The sequence below is a fragment of the Tyto alba genome, unplaced genomic scaffold (genome assembly GCF_018691265.1).
Source record: "Tyto alba isolate M040663 unplaced genomic scaffold, T.alba_DEE_v4.0 Super-Scaffold_45, whole genome shotgun sequence".
In the NCBI taxonomy this organism is placed as follows: domain Eukaryota; kingdom Metazoa; phylum Chordata; class Aves; order Strigiformes; family Tytonidae; genus Tyto; species Tyto alba.
Genome location: NW_024881321.1, coordinates 41,355,915 through 41,375,610, shown reverse-complemented (window position 1 = coordinate 41,375,610; position 19,696 = coordinate 41,355,915). Strand labels below are relative to the sequence as shown.

General features: G+C 44.9%; 1 protein-coding gene across 13 annotated transcripts in view; it reads left to right on the top strand.

Annotated features, from left to right (window-relative positions):
* The window catches only part of MAP4K4 (mitogen-activated protein kinase kinase kinase kinase 4), a 170,507-nt gene that overhangs the window by 62,197 nt on the left and 88,614 nt on the right, over positions 1-19,696 (top strand). For all 13 annotated transcript variants that reach the window (XM_032997005.2, XM_032997003.2, XM_042805826.1 and 10 more), the window contains exon 3: positions 17,225-17,281. In XM_032997005.2, coding sequence (XP_032852896.2) covers positions 17,225-17,281 — 57 coding nt within the window. The remainder of the gene's footprint in view (positions 1-17,224; positions 17,282-19,696) is intronic.

The following is a 19,696-nucleotide window of genomic DNA, read 5'->3' as shown; positions in this document are numbered from 1 at the left end:
AGTCCTGGAAGCGCCTCTGTTTCGCTGTGGAGAAAAGAAGCATCGTTAGCTCTCATTAACGACACCATTAAATGGATAAGCCTTCTTTAAATCTAGCTTTGAGGAACCAAATTCTCTTAATCTTGGCAATAAGTCATGGACATTGCTGAGGCAACTTTTTTTTTTTTTTCCATCATTAATGAAATTTGGCTCTCTGAAGGGAGACTCTCCTGTGTAAAGAGCACATGGGCAGGTTGTGGTGGTAGCTGTGATGGCTAAATGTTTGAATTCCCTCATCTTTATCATCTCCTGTGTGAACACTTGTTTCCTGGGCTTGTCTGCTATAATGGCCTGCTGTGACGTGTTGGCTTCCAGTAGCGGCTAGGCAGGGATCCTTTGTGAGGGCTAAGGGTGCTGGAAGCAGCCCCGTTCTCTTTTCCATCCACCCCCTTGCTTTTTCCTTTGGCTCTTCCTTCCAGCTTGCTGGAGTGGGTGCCACCACTTTGTCATGGTATATCCTTGACAGAGACGTCTTTGTCTGAGTTTGGATGTTTGAAGTGAACAGAGATGTTAAGAAAGAAGTTCTGTTGGTTTACCTCTCCCCGCCCCCCCCCCCCCCCCCCCCCCATTTTTGATTGCTTGTCACTCTTGCCTGGGCTATAGCCATGACAGTGTCACATGGGATCCAGTATCAGGTAATCTTGATTGAAGAAAGAATTTGCTTTGCTCATCATTCACGAGGTGATTCTAGCTGGGGGAAATGAAATCCTCATAATACTTGAATTTCTTAGGTATTCTCGCTTGAGATCCTGTTTTCTGAGATGAATGGAGCCGTCATTGCTGGGAGTGCTGAAGATCTGATGTGGGGGTAGAGATGAAAGATAAGGCTGTACTTGCACCTACATGCCATATCTTCAGCTCCCTTGCCATTGACCCATCCACAGTGAAAATACTCCCTCTGTTTGCAGTCGTTACCTCCTCCCTCCCCAGGCTCTGCCAAAGCCATGGCATGGCATGGCTCCCCAGGGCAGCCGCACCAAGCTGGACGTGCAGAGCTCCATCCTGGTTCCTTACTGGGGCTCATCCGTCCTCTCTGCCATGTTTACGACCCACTCCCTCTCGGGTCTCTTCCGGAGGGAATTTGGATGAAACGTAGCCCCTGAAGGCCTCCTTTTTAAGTGAATTTCCTTGAAGAAATCAGACTTGATTTAAGCATATCATGTATCTTCTACTTTGTTTGCTTGGAACATATTGGGACAGACTCGCCTGTTCTTTGAATGATTTCTACCTCGAGGCAGAGCTAAAACTTGTCACTAGTAAGTGTGTACTTATTGTTGAGTGTGTGACACATTCGTGGGAGTCATGAAAGTAAATCAGATGAACTTCTGCCTGCTGAACATGAAAATGATGACTGGAAAGCTGGTCTACTTTGAATTCACACTAGTAGGTTTTCCTGATCATTTTCAATTGCTCTTACTGAAGCTAAGGATGGTTCTTGAAGATTTTCATGTAGCCGTCAACTAGGCTGCTTTTTCTCGCTTGCTGCTTCTTGTTGAATTTCACCCACTGATTTCAATACTAACTATAAATGCAAGTGGCAAACAGTATAGTTAGGTAGATTAAATCTCTCTTAGCTACAGGCTTGTTCACATAATGGAGAAATGTTGGTTTTCTCTTTTTTTTTTTTTTTTTTTTTAATTCCTTTTTGCTTTAGAATAATATCTCCTAAAATTCTTAAAGTAAGGACCATTCTAAATGGAAGCTGTGCATTATCCATTTTATATGTGTACAGAAGATGGCTTGTAAGCTACTGAAGCATTAGAAAAAGATGAAAATAAAAAGGAGAGTCGTCAAAATCAATTAAAATAAAATCAAGCGCTTGCTCATTTTGCTAAAATGGCGTGCTGGCATTTGACAATAATTTGGATTTGCTTGTTTTCTCTGACCCAACCATTGGGTTGTGTATTGAGGAATCCTTGCTCTGTGTTCCCTGCAGAAAATTGGATGCTACAGCTCTACAGTTTTATTTTTTGGATCTTGGATGATTTTACCTCTGATCCTCTTAGCTTTGCTTCTTTCTTGGTCGAACTTAGGGTTTTTGGCAAAAATCAGAAAAGAAGGCCCCTGTAGCTTTCCACATTGAAAGGTAGGAGCTCCTTCCCTTCTTTCACCAGTACTGGGCATCTTTCCTGCTTCCAGATTTGAGTTGTCATGTTTGTTTCAGTTCAAGCTCAGTGTAATATCAAATTAAGCTTTGGGGGTTTTCTTGATGTTTCAAAATGGAAATCCATTGGAGGCTTTGAGCCTGGTTTTATTTATTTTCTTTCCAGGTATCTCTGTTTGAGACGTGCTGTAGCTAGACAAGGAGTAGAAGTAGCACAATAACCCTGTTCTTTCTACTGGTTTTTGACTAAAGTATCCTCCCAGGCCCTGATCTAGGTAGAGTAAGACCTTTGGGACAGACCTGTGTGTATGTGTGGATCTGATAGCCCTCCGTCAGGCTGTGTGTGTTTGCAGCAGGTGCCCCCATGCTGCCTTTGGGAAGATCAGAAAGCCACCGGCTTTCCCTTGGAAAGAGCTGATAGTAGGAGCCTGCCTCCCTGCCACAGAGTCAGGCAGAGGTGAGTGCTGATGGGGAATGTATTTTGGGGCGTATGTGTGTGTCTCTGTGCATCTTTCACCTTCGGTGATAGTGGAGCAGCATTTCAGCACAATTTTGCTGGGGTCACACAGGGCTGAATCTTGGTGGCAGCCCCCGACCCTCCTTTCCTTGATGGCATGTAGTTTCTGAATGAGGGTAGTTTACCTGGGCGGTGAAGCACCCTCACCTGCTGGCCTGGAGGGTGGGATGGGATTCTGACTTTCATCAGGGTCTTGTCACCCAGGGTAGGTGATGCGGGTGGTGAAGTGGTGGTTGGTGCTCCGGTTTAGAGCATGGTGCCGTAGTCAGCCCTTAATTCATCTGTGTGTTGGCTGGGGCTGCCCCACACTTGGCATAAATACACGTCTGTGCGTGTGTGTGTCTTCGAACACAGCCCATAACTGACAGCACATTGCGCGAAATCTTGTCTTGTATGTGCTTCTTCTGGTGATCCATTGGTTCAGTGAAATTGCTTTAAGTGTTAAGCCTTACACCCACTCATGTTTTGAAAGATGAGCCCTTGGACTTATGAATTTTACTTTGACAGCAGTTGCAATAGCTGTGCATTGTATAATTGAGCAATCAATTCCAGCATGCTATATTGATGTTTTCAGTGCAGATGCATGATTATAATAAACTGTAATGTTCTTTCAGTAATTAGACAAGTGGCTGTATATTTAAAAGGCAAACTTTAAAAGCACTGGAACTTTAAGAAATCTAGTTTTATTACAATTTAAAAAAATAATTACTTTGTTTTAACTCTCCTCAGAGTGCTGTAAATTTGGGACGGGCGCAGCTGGTGTATGTAGACCCCTCCCCAGCGTCTCAGAAATCCAGTCGTGCTGGTGATACAGCATTCAGTCTGGTGGAAAGGATTTTGTTTTCTTTCCCAGATGTGGGGAGAAGGGGATAGAAGTAGTAGGACAGAATCACAGCTGATTTTAATTTTGTTTTCAGTGCATGACACTTAATTGGAAGATTGCTTAATCCCAGGAACTGCTGTTTTGCACCATCATACCACATAATGTATTTAGATCATGGCTGTAGCATTTGGTGAGAGTACCTGATTGTGTTTAACATGACTGCTTTCCTGATTCAAGTGGTGATTTGTATAAATGGTAGGTAGCTTTTCAGGCAGCATTGCTCAAATTTTGCTCTGTAGGTAGGTTTGCATACATCCTAGGAAAGTGTGACTGAGCAAATACCTTAAAACAAGTGGAAGGCTTCTACTTTTTAAAAAACTTAGTTACGTCTCAGTCCCCCTCTCCACTACTTTTAGTAAGGTTGGAAGTGGTGGGAAGGAATGGTAAGAGATTAAATTTGGCTACAGCTTTAGCATTATATCTGTGTTTGTAGGATTACGAATTTTAACATTTAAATTCTGAGTGGGATTAAGCAGTGTTTTCACTTGTGAAACTGCTCCCTCTTACTGGAGGTTTCTGGGTTGCTCTCCACCTGGGTCTGTCTCTGAGCTGCAGTGGCTGAGGTGACCAGTTAGTTTGCAAAAACCCACATGGCAGGAGGCGGTGTGCTGGCTCCAGCTGTGCAGTGATCCAGATGTGGCTGGGTACATCCCTCACAGTCATCTGCATCTGCTTTTGGAGACACCAGAGTATGGGTGGATTGGGAAACCACCCGACCAAGTATGGAAACTTTGGGTGTGTAGGGCACTCATGAGTCGAGGTTGAATGTTTGCTGAAGCAGTTTTTTTTGGTTTGACAGGGGATGGGACTTCAGTCTGAACTGTTTACAGGCTTCCATTTCCATGTCTATATTTAGGGGAGATGAGTTAATGGCCCAGGAGATGGTCAGCCTGCTGTAGTCATCAGGAGGGCTGGCCTGTTGCCTGCTTCCTTTGGGCTGTGCATCTGCCCTCAGTGAGACGGGACCCTGTCCAGGCTCATGCTGTGTCCCCGCTGCATCTCCCCTCCATGTGAAGGCGGCTGCCAGGACACTTGCTGGGCCAGGGGGATGGTCTTGCTGCCCGTGCTGGGGGGGTGTTGGGGGTTGAGGCGCCTGCCACCCCTCTTCTTCCTTCCTGTTTGCTTCCTGGGAAGTGGTGCAGTGTTAGAGAGGTTTCATGGATGGTGATGCTGGGATAAGCTGCCTGGCTAGAAGTGGTTACAAAATGTGTTATTTGTCCTCTGTAGCTGAATTTTGGTGCTCACTCCTCTTTTGCAGTCTGGGGAAATACTAAGTTGTCCTTTTTGTTCCAGTTTGCTGAATGATTTACAACCAAAAGCTTGGCCTTTCTGACTAACAATTTTTATATTATATCTAATGACAGTTGTGCTCCAGAGTAGTGACTTCTGGTCTGCAGGAATAGCTAGTGTTGGATTGTGAGCTGAATGATACTTTTGTGTAGTGTCATGAGAAAAGAGGTTGGGCTTTTTTTTCCCCCAAGTGCAATTCTTATTAGAAATACTGAAAAAACTAAAAGTCTGCAGTGTATAACCTGCCTACAGTTACAGAAGGTGTGAGTGTTGGGGACTAAAATCAGAATCGTAGAACCCTCTAGGTTGGAAAAAACCTTTTAAGATCACTGAGTCCAACCATAAACCTAACACTGCCAAGTCCACCACTAAACCCTGTCCCTGAGTGCCACACCTACAAGTCTTTTGAATACCTCCAGGGATGGTGACTCAACCACTTCCCTGGACAGCCTGTTCCAATGCTTGGCAACCCTTTCAGTGAAGAAATTTTTCTTAATATCCAATCTAAACCTCCCCTGGTGCAACTTGAGGCCATTTCCTCTTGTTCTGTCAGTTGTTACTTGGGAGAAGAGACCGACACCCACCTCGCTGCAACCTCCTTTCAGGTAGTTGTAGGGAATGATCAGGTCTCCCCTCAGCCTCCTTGTCTCCAGGCTGAACAACCCCAGTTCCCTCAGCTGCTCCTCTCAGGGCTTGTGCTCTAGATCCTTCACCAGCTTCATTGCTCTTCTCTGGACATGCTCCATCACCTCAATGTCTGTCTTGTAGTGAGGGGCCCAAAACTGAACACAGTATTTGAGGCGCAGCCTCACCAGTGCCAAGTACGGGGGGACAGTCACTTCCCTAGTCCTGCTGGCCACACTATTTCTGATACAAGCCAGGATGCTATTGGCCCTCCTGGCCACCTGGGCACACTGCTGGCTCGTATTCAGGTGGCTGTTGACCAACACCCCCAGGTTCTTTTCCACCAGCCACTCTTCCCCAAGCCTGTAGCGCTTCGTGGGGTTGTTGTGACCCAAGTGCAGGACCTCACACTTGGCCTTGTTGAACTGCATACAATTGGCCTTGGCCCATCGATCCAGCCTGTCCAGATCCCTCTGTAGAGCTTTCCTACCCTCAAGCAGATCAACAAGATCAATGCTCCCGCCCAACTTGGTGTTGTCTCCAAACTTACTGAGGGTGCACTCAATCCCCTCAGCCAGATCACTGATAAAGATATTAAACAGAGTTGGCCCCAATACTGAGCCCTGGAGAACACCACTTGTGACTGGCTACCAACTGGATTTAACTCCATTCACCACAACTCTTTGGGCCCAGCCATCCAGTCAGATTTTTATCCAGTGAAGAGTATGCCCGTCCAAGCCACGAGCTACCAGCTTCTTCAGGAGAACGCTGTGGGAAATGGTGTCAAAGACTTTACTGAAGTCTAGGTAGACAACATCCACAGCCTTTCCCTCATGCACTAAGTGTGTCACCTTGTCATAGAAGGAGATCAGGTTAGTCAAGCAGGACCTGCCTTTCATAAACCCACGCTGACTTGGCCAGATCACCTGGTTGTCCTGTATGTGCAGCGTGATGGCACGCAAGATGATCTGTTCCATAACCTTCCCTGGCACTGAGGTCAGACTGACAGGCCTGTAGTTCCCCAGATCTTCCTTCTGGCCCTTCTTGTAGAAGGGCATCACATTTGCTAACTTCCAGTCAACTGGGACCTCCCCAGTTAGCCAGGACTGCTGATAAATGGTTGGAAGCGTCTTGGTGAGCACTGCTGCCAGCTCCCTCAGTACCCTTGGGTGGATCCCATCTGGCCCCATAGACCTGTGTGTGTCTAAGTGATGTAGCAGGTTGCTAATCATTTCCCTTTGGACTATGGGGGCTTCGTTCTGCTTTCCATCCCTGTCTTCCAGCTCAGGGGGCTGGGTACCTGGTCAACAACAAGTCTTACTATTAAAGACTGAGGCAAATGAAGCATTAAGTATCTCAGCCTTTTCTTCATCCTTTGTCATTATGCTTCTCCTCGCATCCACTAAAGGATGGAGACTCTCCTTAGCCCTTTTTTGTTGCTAATGTATTTATAGAAATATTTTTTACTGCATTTTACAGCAGTAGCCAGATTAAGTTCTAGTTGGGCTTTGACCCTTCTAATTTTCTCCCTGTAGAACCTCGCGACATCTTTGCGGTTCTCCTGAGTTGCCTGCCCCTTATTCCAAAAGTCATAAACTCTCCTTTTTTTTCTGAGTTCCAGCAGAAGCTCTCTTCAGCCAGGCCGGTTGTCTTCCCCACTGGCTCGTCTTTTGGCACATGGGGATGGCCTGCTCCTGTGCCTTTAAGATTCCCTTCTTGAAGAATGTCCAGCCATCCTGGACTCCTTTGCCCTTCAGAACTGCCTTCCAGGGGACTCTGTCAACCAGTCTCCTAAACAGGCCAAAGTCTGCCCTCCAGAAGTCCAAGGTAGCAGTTCTGCTGAGACCCCTCCTTACTTCTTTGAGAATCAGAAGCTGTCATTTTGTGATTGCTAAGCCCAAGACATCCACCAGCCATCACATCACCCACAAGTCCTTCTCTATTCACAAACAACAGGTCCAGTGGGGCTCCTTCCCTAGTTGGCTTACTCGCCAGCTGTGTGAGGAATTTGTCTTCCACACACTCCAGAAACCTCCTGGACTGTTTCCCCTCTGCTATATTGTATTTCCAACAGACACCTGGTAAGTTGAAGTCCCCCATGAGAACAAGGGATAGCGATTGTGAGACTTCTCCCAGCTGCTTATAGAATATTTCATCTACCTCTTCATCCTTGTTGGGTGGTCTATAACAGACTCCCACCATGGTATCTGCCTTGTTGGCCTTCCCCCTGATTCCTACCCATAAACACTCAACCCTATCATCTCCATCACTAAGCTCTAGACAATCAAAGCACTTCCTAACATACAGGACTGCCCCACCGCCTCTCCTTCCTTGCCTACCCCTTCTGAAGACTTTACACCATCCATTGCAGCCCTCCAGTTGTGCGAGTCATCCCACCATGTTTCTGCGATGGCAGCTATGTCATGCCCTAGTTATCCGGCTGCACAGCGGCTTCCAGCTCCTCCTGTTTGTTGCCCACGCTGTGTGCGTTGGTGTAGATGCCCCTCAGTTGGACTACTGATACTGCCACCTTTCTGGGGGGAGAAGCCCTAATTCCCATGTGACTATTCTCAGGCACTTCTGTGGTTTCTAACACATCAGTAACCCCTGTGTCTTTGCTGTTGCATGGATCTCCATCCCCTGCTTCCACTGAGACTCCGGACCAACGGACCTTGCTAGTATATGGTTCCTCAAACATCGGCATGCTGCCCTCAAGCTTATCTTTATTGAGCCTGGTTTTATCCCTTTCTCCCTTAAAATCTAGCTTAAAGCTCTTTCAGTGAGCTCTGCTAACTCCTGTGGAAAGATTCTTTTCCCTCTTTGAGACAGGTGTACGCCATCTGTTGCCATCAGGCCTGGTGTCATGTAAACTGACCCATGATCCAAAACCCCAAAATTCTGCCAGAGATACCAGGCTTGGAGTCAGGTATTCACCTGCTGGCTCTTCGTGTAGAAAGAAATCTCACAAGTCCTTTTGCATTGAAATAACTTTTGCTTAATCTTCATTGTATTTGTATGTTGAGCGCACAGCAGGGCAGGTGGGGACCGGCTGCAGTGGCAGCAGCACCGTGAGCTTGCTTTACCAGGCCTCCCAAGGAATTTCTTTCCCTTTTTGTTTGCCACAGCTTGGTCTGCAAAGGCCTGTAGTGTGTTATTTAAGAGCGGTGAACGTGTTTTGACTAGTTTGTGTGAGGCACTTGGTGTGTTCTTGAGTACTTGGTAAGAAGTAATAATTGGAGAACGTGCAGGCTCCATTTCCTTAATAAGTGCTGTTCTTTTCCATGGATTAACCTGTGAGCTGAGTACCTTGCATAATGGCTTTTCTGTCGTGTGGCCCTTTCACATAATAAACACATTGGCCACAGGCTTTGGAAATGCAACTTAAATACTACCCAGGTAGCAACCGAAAGGAAATTATGTTCATTTTGGTCCTTCATTTGCTAAATAAATAAGTAAAGGGCCCAGCGACCTCTGAGGTTGGGGTTTTGTTGTTGGCAAGCCTGGTAGAGAAAGGATTGTTAGTACAGGCTTGCATTTCTGAGTCAGGCTCCTGTGCTGATGAAGCAGAATTAGTTTGCGGTCTGAAAATACTGCCTGAGCATTTGAAAATAGTTTGTGTGGACACAAAACTGTTTACAGATCACTTGCTGGCCACTGGTCACGTGCTGATTTCTCAAGGACAAGGTGGTGGGGGGTGGGTTTTTTTGTTTTTGTTTGTTTGTTTGTTTGTCTGTCTGTTTTTTGTTTTTTTTTTTTTCCTCCTTTAGAGTCACAGATGTACTTGGCAGAGTGTCAGAAGATAAAAATGCTGGAAAGAGTCTTCTGGTGTGACTCCTTGTTTAATTAAAAGGCATATAACTTTAGGGTAAATGTGAGTTTTGCACCTTGCAAACAAGTCTGTAAAATATTTCTTAATTTGCTTTTATGTACAGGCTCACAGTATAAAACATGTTCCCTGTTGTTTTTAAGGACGCCTCTTCTTGTAGTACTCCCTCAGCATATCTGGTGCCCTAGAAGATGCATTTTAGTTTCAGCCATTGCTGTCTAGTAAATTATGGCTCTGTAGTCCATAATGACGAGGAGATGCGACTGACTGGAAGTGGCACTGATGATGTTTGTAATGGCTGAAGGAAAGAGGTGCCAACCAGTGTCTGCCCTCGAGTAGGAAAAGCCCTAAGCCACACCGTTCCAGCTCATTTTTGTTGTCTGTTGTAGCACTGGAGGACTATTGGCAGTTGGACTGGAATTTAATTTTATTTTTATATGTATATATATATATACACACATATATAAAATATATATATTAAGGGTTCATTAATGTTTTTTCTTTACTGCTAATGTTCTGGAATTTTTTACAGGTTGCAGATGTGAAATGATTAATTTTAACCACATTGAAATAAAACTCATTATGCAGCCTGACTTCCCTTCTCTGCTTGGTTGTATTGTTCCACTGGGATGGTATAAATGCAAATAGTTCTCCTTTTTGCCCCTCATTAATATTAATCTGTCTAATGATAGCTTCCGATCTTCCCCACACAGTGTGTTGGTTAGCATCTTACGGTGCAATGAGACAAAATGTGGGACTCTCTTGGTGGAGACAGCCGAATGTGCCAGTGTATGTGTTGGTCTCCTCCTTGTCCAGTGGGCTGAATTAACAACAGCAAACCCCAGAACATATTAAAAAGGGAAATAAAAGCAGTGAAGCCAATTGTTCTTCTCTTTCCCTTCGCCTCCCACCATGTCTTTTGCCTTTACAATGGGGTTTTATACCTTCCAAAATAACTCCCCCATGCATTTAAGCCTACTTGAAATGAACGAAAGAGTTGATTTCTATTTAATAACTCTCCCACTGCTCTATGGGAGGCTGGTGGACATTTCAGGACTGTGCCTCGGGCAGCCAGGCCCTCGAAGCAGTGTAGCCAAACTCCTGCTGCCTCTGCTTCCCCTCACTGCCCGGGGGATGGCCATCACCAGCTCCTCAGAGCTGCTGGTTTTGGCAGTAGGTTGAATGCAACAAGACTGGTAGGGTGTGTATAGGGTTGGTTTTCCTTCTCTCATGGCACATGAACTCTGACAACATCCCCCAGGAGAGTGCAGGCTGCTTACGGCAGCGTTGGTACATGGAGTGGAAGAGACTGAATGTGGTTTTGATTCCCCGCCACCCCCAGCCCACCCCCAAGAAAAGTATGTCTTTTTGTGGCACTTCTGTGTAGCCAATGCTTAAATACTTAAATTCGCCAGGGGCATTTCTCCTCCTCTTTCAGAAGGTGTATGCCCAGCACCAAGGTGGTTTCTCAGCAGCTTCTCGGCAGTGAGCGCAGTGAAATGGGCCCAGGCTTGCTTGGGTTTGCAGAGGGCCTTGGTCACAAGATGTAAATCGCTCCGTTCAGTCGGGTTTAATGTTGATACGAATTCACTTAAAAAGCAAACATGCAAGGAGCAGCACCCCAGGCTTTTTTCATCCAGGCTTATTTCAGTGTCACTCTGGAGAAGCGATGGGCAGATTCGGCCCTTTACCTGCTATCTCTCTCAGCTAAGGAGATGCCTGTGTTGTTCTGAAGCCCCCATCCACCCACGTGGGGACCCTGGCAGGTCAGTGTGGGCCACGTCTGAGGCAGAAGCAGCACGTGGTACGTGGCATCTCTCTGAAGTGGCACTGGGTGGTTGTGATGGTGGGGTGGCACCCGGTGTGCGTGGGGCTTGCTCTGGTGACTTGGGGTGGCCGTCTTCAACCTGCTTAACACCGGCCCTGCGGCAGAAACTTGCTATGGCCAGCCACCAAACCAGGCCTGCCTCTCCTTCAGTTGGTGGCTGAGATCTGATGAAGGGTGTTTGGTGATGAAAGTGGCTGCTGAGGTATAGAATGAGAAGTCATCTGTATCCGAATGACAGCCCATGTCATTCTGTATCTACAAGTACATGTTTTATCATGTTGGTCTAAATTCTTCTCTTGATGTTCTCCATCTGGATTGTTTTTAATTACAGATGCCAGAAAAAAATTCATCTGCATGAGACGATTGCAGGGGGTTGAAAGAGACAAATCAGTGTTAGGAGGAGTAAATTTAGTAACTGGTAAAGCTGTTAAGGTAGGGTGAAGAACTGATTTGAATGAGAGCCGGACACAGCAGATTTTAGCTGATGTTGATGTTGGCATTTTTTAATTCTTATGCATTTCTGTGGTGATTTGCCAGGCTTTTGTACTGAGGTTATTTGCTAATTTTTATTCTAGAAGGAGCTTCCATGCCAGATAAACATTATCCCTTTTTTACAAATTTATCTCCATTGCTGGAGCCTATGATTATTTAGCTTACAGAATTCTGTATTAGTAGGAGCAGCATTATTTTGGCTACAAGTGGAACTAGGTAGACTTTTTGCTTAAGAACATTTTATGTTTTATTACTTGTTTTTAACTGGGGAGGTTGCTTCCCCTTTGTGCCATTCTGCCCTTTTACCTGTCAAAAATGCATGTTCTGTTTCCTCCACAAGCATTACTCCCATCACTTTTCACAGGGTAGACCTAGTCTTTCTGGGGAGTGGGAAGAAATGTCTTTTAGAGTCCAAGTATAGCAATGAAAATTAGGTTGGTCTGCAACTTTCTGTGTTGACGAGTGATAAAAAGAGCTGATGGTAGACATGCATTGGAATAAAAAGGTATAATTTATTGCTCTGGTGTGTGCAACCTAATAGCAGAGTTTTGCTTCATGGCCTATTGCCTCAGGCCGGTAGGAGTTTAGAGTCAACTAAATAAGAAGCAAATTGAAAAGTTAATTTTGACATGGGAGTATGTACAGCACTTTTAAGAGGTGGTACCATTGTGAGTTTTCACTTGATAGCATGTTTAAATCTAGCCTGCTGCTTCTTTGTATGTTGTAGCAATGGAAATGTGAATTAGTAGATTTTGCTTTTTTCAAGTTAGTTGCTTTTCCCTCCACAACTGTCAGCATAGAATACCGGGAAGTTGGAGTAGTTTTCCAAAGACGTAGTTGTGTACCGTGCACAGGATAATCCAAGCTTGCACATCATGAGTCACGCACGCTACCTGCCTGCCCCATATTCTACTTCTGTGCCATTTAGCTGGGGAGCAAGCTTCCAGGAACAGACCCCCAAAGGCACGTTAATACAGGTTGGAAACTGTGTTAGTAGGAGAATTACATTACTGTGGAATACATATTTTGGATAATATGGGGAGGAGGGTAGGTGGTAAGTGAGCCGATAGGATTTCTTTTGCATTTAATTTGCATAGTTCTTTGATAACATTAAGGAATCTTAGGGGGGGAAAAAGCACCACGAAAACCAGCATATAGCACCACTTGCCTTTGAACCTTTCCAAAACAAAAATTTTACAGTAATAATGTGTGCAGAGGAAGAAAGAGGCAAGAAGTAGGTGTATTAACTGACTTGAAGAGTGTGGGTAGTCTTGAAATTTATAATGTTCTGCAGATCTTGGCAGTCTACCAAGGATTCCCCTTGTCCCCTCTGCTTTTCCACATGCATAAAGCCCACTGAAATGAGAAATAAACACCATATTGCTATCAGACTTGACTGGGAATATGCTTAAGTAGTGGATTGCGTTTAAGATCCAGTTAAATGCTGCAGTGTTGCTGTGTTGCTGAGAAGAACTGTATTTTAAAACTCTTCATATGTAAATGAACTTTCTGTCATCTGCATGAAAAGGAACAGGACAAGATTTGGGGTCAGTAGGCTCAACTCCATTGACTCGTTCATCCCAGCAGGCCATTTAAAAATAGAATGGTGCAGTAGCAGTCTTAAAAATCTTCCTAGGTTGCTTCCTTGGGAGGATAAACAATATGAATAGATTCATGAAAAGAGGGAAAGAAAGGCGGTGAAGATGTGTGAGAAACAACAAGTAGTTTGGAAATTCTGGTCCATAAAATCTTAACTTGGTCTAAGTGAAGAGAATGTGTTGATGGGCTCTTTTTCATGGAGGTGGCAGCCAGGCTCAGCTGACAGTGTTGATGTTTTGTTGTGGTCCCCACCCCAAGACTCGGTAAGGGGCAAACTCTCACTCCTGGGATGACGTAGCCTTTACTACATGTTGCTGCTACCACACAGTGCAACCTCTGCAGCCTCTTCAGTCTGTAGGCTATGGAGACAGGCATCTTATGCTTAAAAAATTGCATCTAGGTTGATGTCATCTTCATTGCATATTTCATATCCATACTTAACTTTCTGGCCAGGGGACAATTATCCTGTGATCTCAGCTTCTGGTATTTGGTATCTAGCAATATTTTAAGAAACTGCTGTTTTTCAGTTAGCATGGGTCGCATTTTGCAATCTCACAGTGTGTTTTTCAGATACTGGATGGTGATTGCCAGCAATTTGCTGGGAGAAACAAAGCTGCAAGAACCTCTGCGGTGCCCTGGGGATGGGGGAGGCTGGGACACCCTGAGGGGCCGTGACTGCAGACAGTGCTGAAGCAGGGCCCTCATTCTGCAAGAAAAATGCTGTCCCGCCAGAGTGTTAGCCAGTGGTGTTGCTGAGATGGTGTCTGGATGGGGCCTTAATGGTTACCACATTTATGAAGTGCACTGGGAGCTGGATTTGAATAAATTTTAATCTGAGGAGTTTGAGTTCAGAGGGTTTCTCCCACCTATGACTTCTGCAGTTCTTTCGTCACATTTAACCACTTTGCGATTTTATTATTTTTTTAATGCAGACAAATTTTTCCAGAGCAAAAGTTGGCTATGAAAATCTGAAGATCGGTTTCTGAAATGGGAATGCTTAGCCATTTCATGTTGCAAGCAAAATTATACCAGCATGCTAATAGTTTGACAAGTCTGTTCCTGAGCAGAGCTGTTAAGCAGATAAACAAACAAAAACTCTGCTTATATGTTGTGCTTGTGATGTTTGCTTTTTTGCTCCCTCTAAAAATGTTGTTAATGAAAAGAATGTGGCTTCAAAATATCCTTTTACTTCTCTCATATAAATTAATGTCATGCAAGACACCCACCCCCCCCCCAGTATACATGTTGTAGATTCTTAGAACATGAACGCTCCATACATTATGAAAAGGGTATCTGTAGTAATTTTAAACAATATTCTGAAATTACCAGGGTTTAAATTTGGCCTGGGATACTGAGCAGCCCACACTTCCCACAGTCTGCAGTTCCTTTGCTTTCCAGTCCCTTAGGAGGGTTATGGAGAAGCTTTTCCCATCCCCTCTGCAGAAACAGGAAGGTGAAACTCGAGCAGTCGTTGCTCACTGCTGTAGCTGTCGTGGCCCAGGTTTTCACAGGGACTAGTGGAGGCACCAGCAGGACCCCGTAAAGCTGCAGGAGATCAATTGGTCTGGTGCAATGTTAGTCATCCCGAGAGGGCCAGTCTCACAGGGAGGAACGTTGCCTTGAGAAAAGCTGGGAAACTGAGCCCTGGGAAATTTCAGGTTTATCTCTGGAAGTAACAAGCCCACCAGTAGTTCATAGATTAAAAATGACAAATAGAGTAAACTTTCCATAAGATATGTGGCGTCCTGTGGATGTCTTGCCACTTCGCTCTTCTGTGTGCCACTTTCTCTGCTTGGAGTATGTTCTGCCACCATCTCAGCTTTGCTGCAGAATGAATGGTGAACTGTACTTCACTGTTTTTTAAAAAGTTGCTTCCTCAGTCCTCCTTTGTGTTGTGAGCTTTTTTCCTCTGAGATGTCCTTGTTCCTATCTTATCTTCAGCATACTCTTTTTGTACCTCAAACTGTGCTTCCCCATGTCCTTTGGGCATTTTAGTTCCTTCCACGGAGCTGTGGAAAATAGGGGCAGAGCTGAGCGGAAGGATTTTTCCACTTCGGTGTAAAATATTTTCCCCTCCTCCCTTGGTGGGGTGGTTAGTCTTGAGGAGAAGACCACAGGCTTTTGTCATTAGGCAGAGGTCCAGGGTGGGAAATTGGAGCTGCATCTCTCCTGGGCTTACTGAAAGGCTTCGGTTCAAGAAGTAGTAAGGTCAAGGTGAGGTCAGTCTTGGCCACTGCACACATGTTATGACCCTAACTTTGTTTCAAAATTGAAACCAGCTTGAGACTAAGCTGTAAAAAGAAATGCATGCTATAAAGAGAGTTTACAGAGCCGGCAGAAGCCCGAGTACAGTAATTTATTTGTAGAAAACACGTGGATTGGTTAATAAGGGGAGAGCATAGCACAATAAGAATTGTGAAGGAAAGTGGAGGCTGTGAATTCTGCAGCATTTCATCCTTTCTAATGCACCAGGAATGCCTGGCCATTACCTTCATGGAGGGCATCATAAGGTGGGAAGGGGTCAAGATTTCTCCAAAGAGACTAGTGGTTTGGGGTGCTTCAGTTCTAGTGTGCCAGTCTCAAAAGAATCTGTAAAGAGATTAAAAAGTTAGTCCAGGGAAAAAACCCCAAACTGTTGATATCTACCAGTTATAGTGGATGCTCCGTACAGGTTTCTGCCTAGGAAACTTAGAAATTGGTGAGGAGAAAGGTAAAGGAACTGTGACTTTAATTAAATGTCTTCTTGTGGTTTTTATCATCATTATTTGTGATAAAAGTGAAAGAGTGTAGTGGGCATACCTCTTGCTGGAGAGCTCGGCTGATTCAGAGAAGAACCTTTGGGCACGAAGCTTGGGAAGAGTGTTGGGAGACCAGGCTGTCTGGAAGTCTTGGGGCAGACTGCTGGATGTTAAGTGGAGAGCTGGAAAATAGCATTACTAGGACCATTTCTAAGTGCCTGTTTAGCAACAAACAAAAAACCAGAACAGCTAATTGATGTGGCCCCACCTCATGTAAAACTGTATTGGAGAAGAAAAGGTAGGTTTTGTGAGAAGTCAGCTGAGACGAGTTACAGCCCACCACGTCCGGAGGGGCCCGTGGTGCTGCTGCCTCCCAGCCGTGCGACCTGCCTCCTGCCAGCTCTGGCGCTGCTCTGACTGCAGAGCAAGCCAGTTTGATTTCCTGATCAGCAATCCCCTGCCCGACCCCACGGTTTTGCTCTTTCCGTGTTAACTTTCTGCCATTTTAGTGATCTCAAGCAGCTTATCATATGATCCAATGAGTGCCAGAAGGAGCTCAGTGCTCCTGGGAGAAATATGTGACAGGAGGCTGGAGGGAGGCAGGGGAAGGAAGGGTAGGAGCTCCCTGCCACAGGAGCTGGGATCTATTAATTCAGCTCCAGCTGTACTGAGAAAGCATGCCCTTATGGTTGCATCACTGAAGGCAGACAACGTCTTGTTCTTGTCTAGCTATCGTGAGATAGGAGAGGAGAGCTGTTACGGGTCTGATACATCACTTGAGGAAACCTCACTTTTTTTTTACTAGTGAAGACCAAAACAAAGAGAAATGTCTTTTTACAACCCACTAGGCATGCTTGCATTTACCTAGTAATATGTCACCCAGGTACCATGCACTGGTGTATAGAATATACAAAAATATAGAATATGTGGAGTTCAGCTATTCTGGCTTGGCTAAAGTAAACAGAAGAGAAGCTGTGAATGTAATCTGTCTGTGCTTAATCTTGATAATCATCCTTTTAATGTGGAGAAAAAGAAATAGGTTCTAAGATTTGTATAAGAACATTTTAAAAAGAAACTTTGGGGTTTTTTTAGCCATGTGGAGTATTTTGTTTGTTTTGTTGTTTTGTTTTGTTTTTTTTTTTTTTTTTTTCATATGAAGTATCAGAAGGGTCCAGCACAGCTGGGGAAAACCCAGTGGCTGGAGCTGTTGTCTGAATGTTTTGCTCTGTGTATGCTGAAAAGGTGGGTGAGATGTTGGTGCTGATGGTTCTCTCTCTTCTTCAGGGTCGGCATGTCAAAACAGGTCAGCTGGCAGCCATCAAAGTCATGGACGTTACTGAGGTAAGTAGAGGAACATTCTGCTTTATTAGCAATATGAGTAAAATGTAATAATGAGAGATGGCATTCAATGGCTCACCTCCTATTTATGTTGAAGGGCATGGTCCTTGCACGTAAACATTGGCTTTCTGTTTGCAGGACCTGACCTCTCAAACCCATCTGCACTTTATGAGATTTCTGTGCACTTGTGTACAGGGACCTCTGGCCTCCACAAATGGCTTTGGTTGCTCCCAGGACGTATGAGCACTCATACCACTCCCTTTTCACAAGTTTCTCAAAGAGCGGAAAAAAAGTGAGATTCCCTGCTTCCCACTTTTTTTCTCCTAGATGTAGCATCTTGCTTTTGCTGAAAAAGAAGTTGAGGAGGCTGCTTGACGTAGAGGACAGTGGTTTCCCTGGTACATTTGCAGCCCACAAAGGGTATATGTTTATTCAAAGGAATGGGTCCAATGAAGTTCCAGGAAGCCTGAAAGGAGAAACATCTGCAGGAATGATATGCAGATTGCTGGCAGAATTCTACAGTGTAAAGTAGTTGTAACTGACCCAGGGGGCTTTAGATGGGAAAGATGGGAAATTAACCCAGCCAAAGAAATAAAAAATATATGCCTATATTTTTATCCTTAGATGTCTTGCAGTTTATGGTGTTAAAAGAGCAATCAGTTTAAATTAAGTCTTCAAGACAGATCAGGAAAAGCATGGGTTTTTCCCTGTTGATTCCACTCATGTTTTATAGAGTTACATCCACAAATTAACACAGCAGCTTCGGATTTAAAATCAAATTAAATCCTCCTGTGTGATATCTGCAGTGGTTGACTGATACCGCACTTCTGAAGAGAGGTTGTGCCTTTTCAGACCAAGTGTCTTTATTTTTCTGAACACCTCAACCTTACATAAGTATTAGGGGAAAAATTATATTAATGTGCGTGCATTGTGCAGAACAGGGAGTCTTTGGCAAGCTGATTGTATTAAGCAAAACTCCTACAAGGGTGTTGCTGCAAAATATTTTATATTTTTGTGTGTGTATTGGTGCCAGCAAGTAAAAATGGCCTTGGACACAAGCTGCTAGGTGAGTGGCTGGGGTGTAATGGGTAAACAGGCAGGACCGGGAGGAAAACAAAAAGGCAGGGTTAGGTCAACTGATAGGACTTCAGTCGTATCTCTGAATCTCCTTGTGATCGATGGGCAGTGTGACTGCTGGTCTCTAACTTAAGCTGTTGTGTCTGCCAAGAGCTAGACATTCTTGCTTTGTAAGATGGCCTGATAAAAGCCAATTTTCAGCTGGAGATTTTCAAAGGCTGCCTTCATGAGGAGGCGGTGCTCTTTTGCTGCAGTTAACACGCAGACAAACCAGAGAAGAACGAAGGTGCGTTGACACACAGCGAATGTTCTTTGCACAGCAAATGTTTCCATTTGTGCAGTGGTTTTATACAGGGCAGCTTGCCGGACTGTGCATGACAAAGGCGTCTTCCATAACGTTAAGATTGGCTGTACTGCACACCCCCTCTGTTTTTAATAGCATATATTAATCACAAACAGTTGTAACTGCGAGGTTGCACAGCAAAAGGAAAACAATTGAAAAATGCTGTCTATAGTATGGCTGAGCTCATGTTGTGGGAGATGGCTTACGTTGTGAAACTCTGTAATTTTTGGCTGGTTTTGAAAAGCTAGTTGTATATTGGCACTGTCTATCTTTTATCTCACAAGCTCATGCTTTTTTAGGGGATGAAGGGCAGTCAGAGGGAGGAGTTTGGAGATGTTGGCCACATGCAACTTAAACATGTTGTTGTTCCTACCAGTGGAGCTCGTGTTTTTGCTTCAACGTAATGCAGAGGCTAAAAATGTGGTGTAAATTCCTCCAAGTCCTGCTAAGTCAGCTCCTCTTTTTACCACCAGTCATGGACGATACCGTTGCTAACACCAGGCGTGGGCGATACCGTTGCACGTACCATTTTCTCAGTGGCAGATGTGGCCATAGGATATCCCTGTCCACTCTTGCTCGCTGATTCCTTGCCTGTTTTCCAACACTTGTGCCAGCACAGCTGCCCTGGGGCCAGATGGTGACCTGGATCAGTGAACAGGCCCTGGTTCCAGGTTAAAAATACCCTCACTCTTCTCTTCCCCTCAGTTATTTATAATCTGGATGGGTTTGTTGATCTAGTTTAGCACATGACATTACAAACAGTTGTGCTGTTGCTATGAAGAAGGTGACATAAGACTGGGAAAGAGTTGCCGACTGCCATGGGGGAGAAGGGGCAGTAGCTCAGGCTGACATTGCTGCCAGAGATGTCCATATCATCAAGCCATGGCTTCAGTTCCTCAAAGGATGGTTTCATGAACACCTCCTTTTGCTGGCAGACCATGCAGCTCCATCCTAGTTCTAGCTCACCACAGCTTACAAGGATGGTGACTGCCACCCTC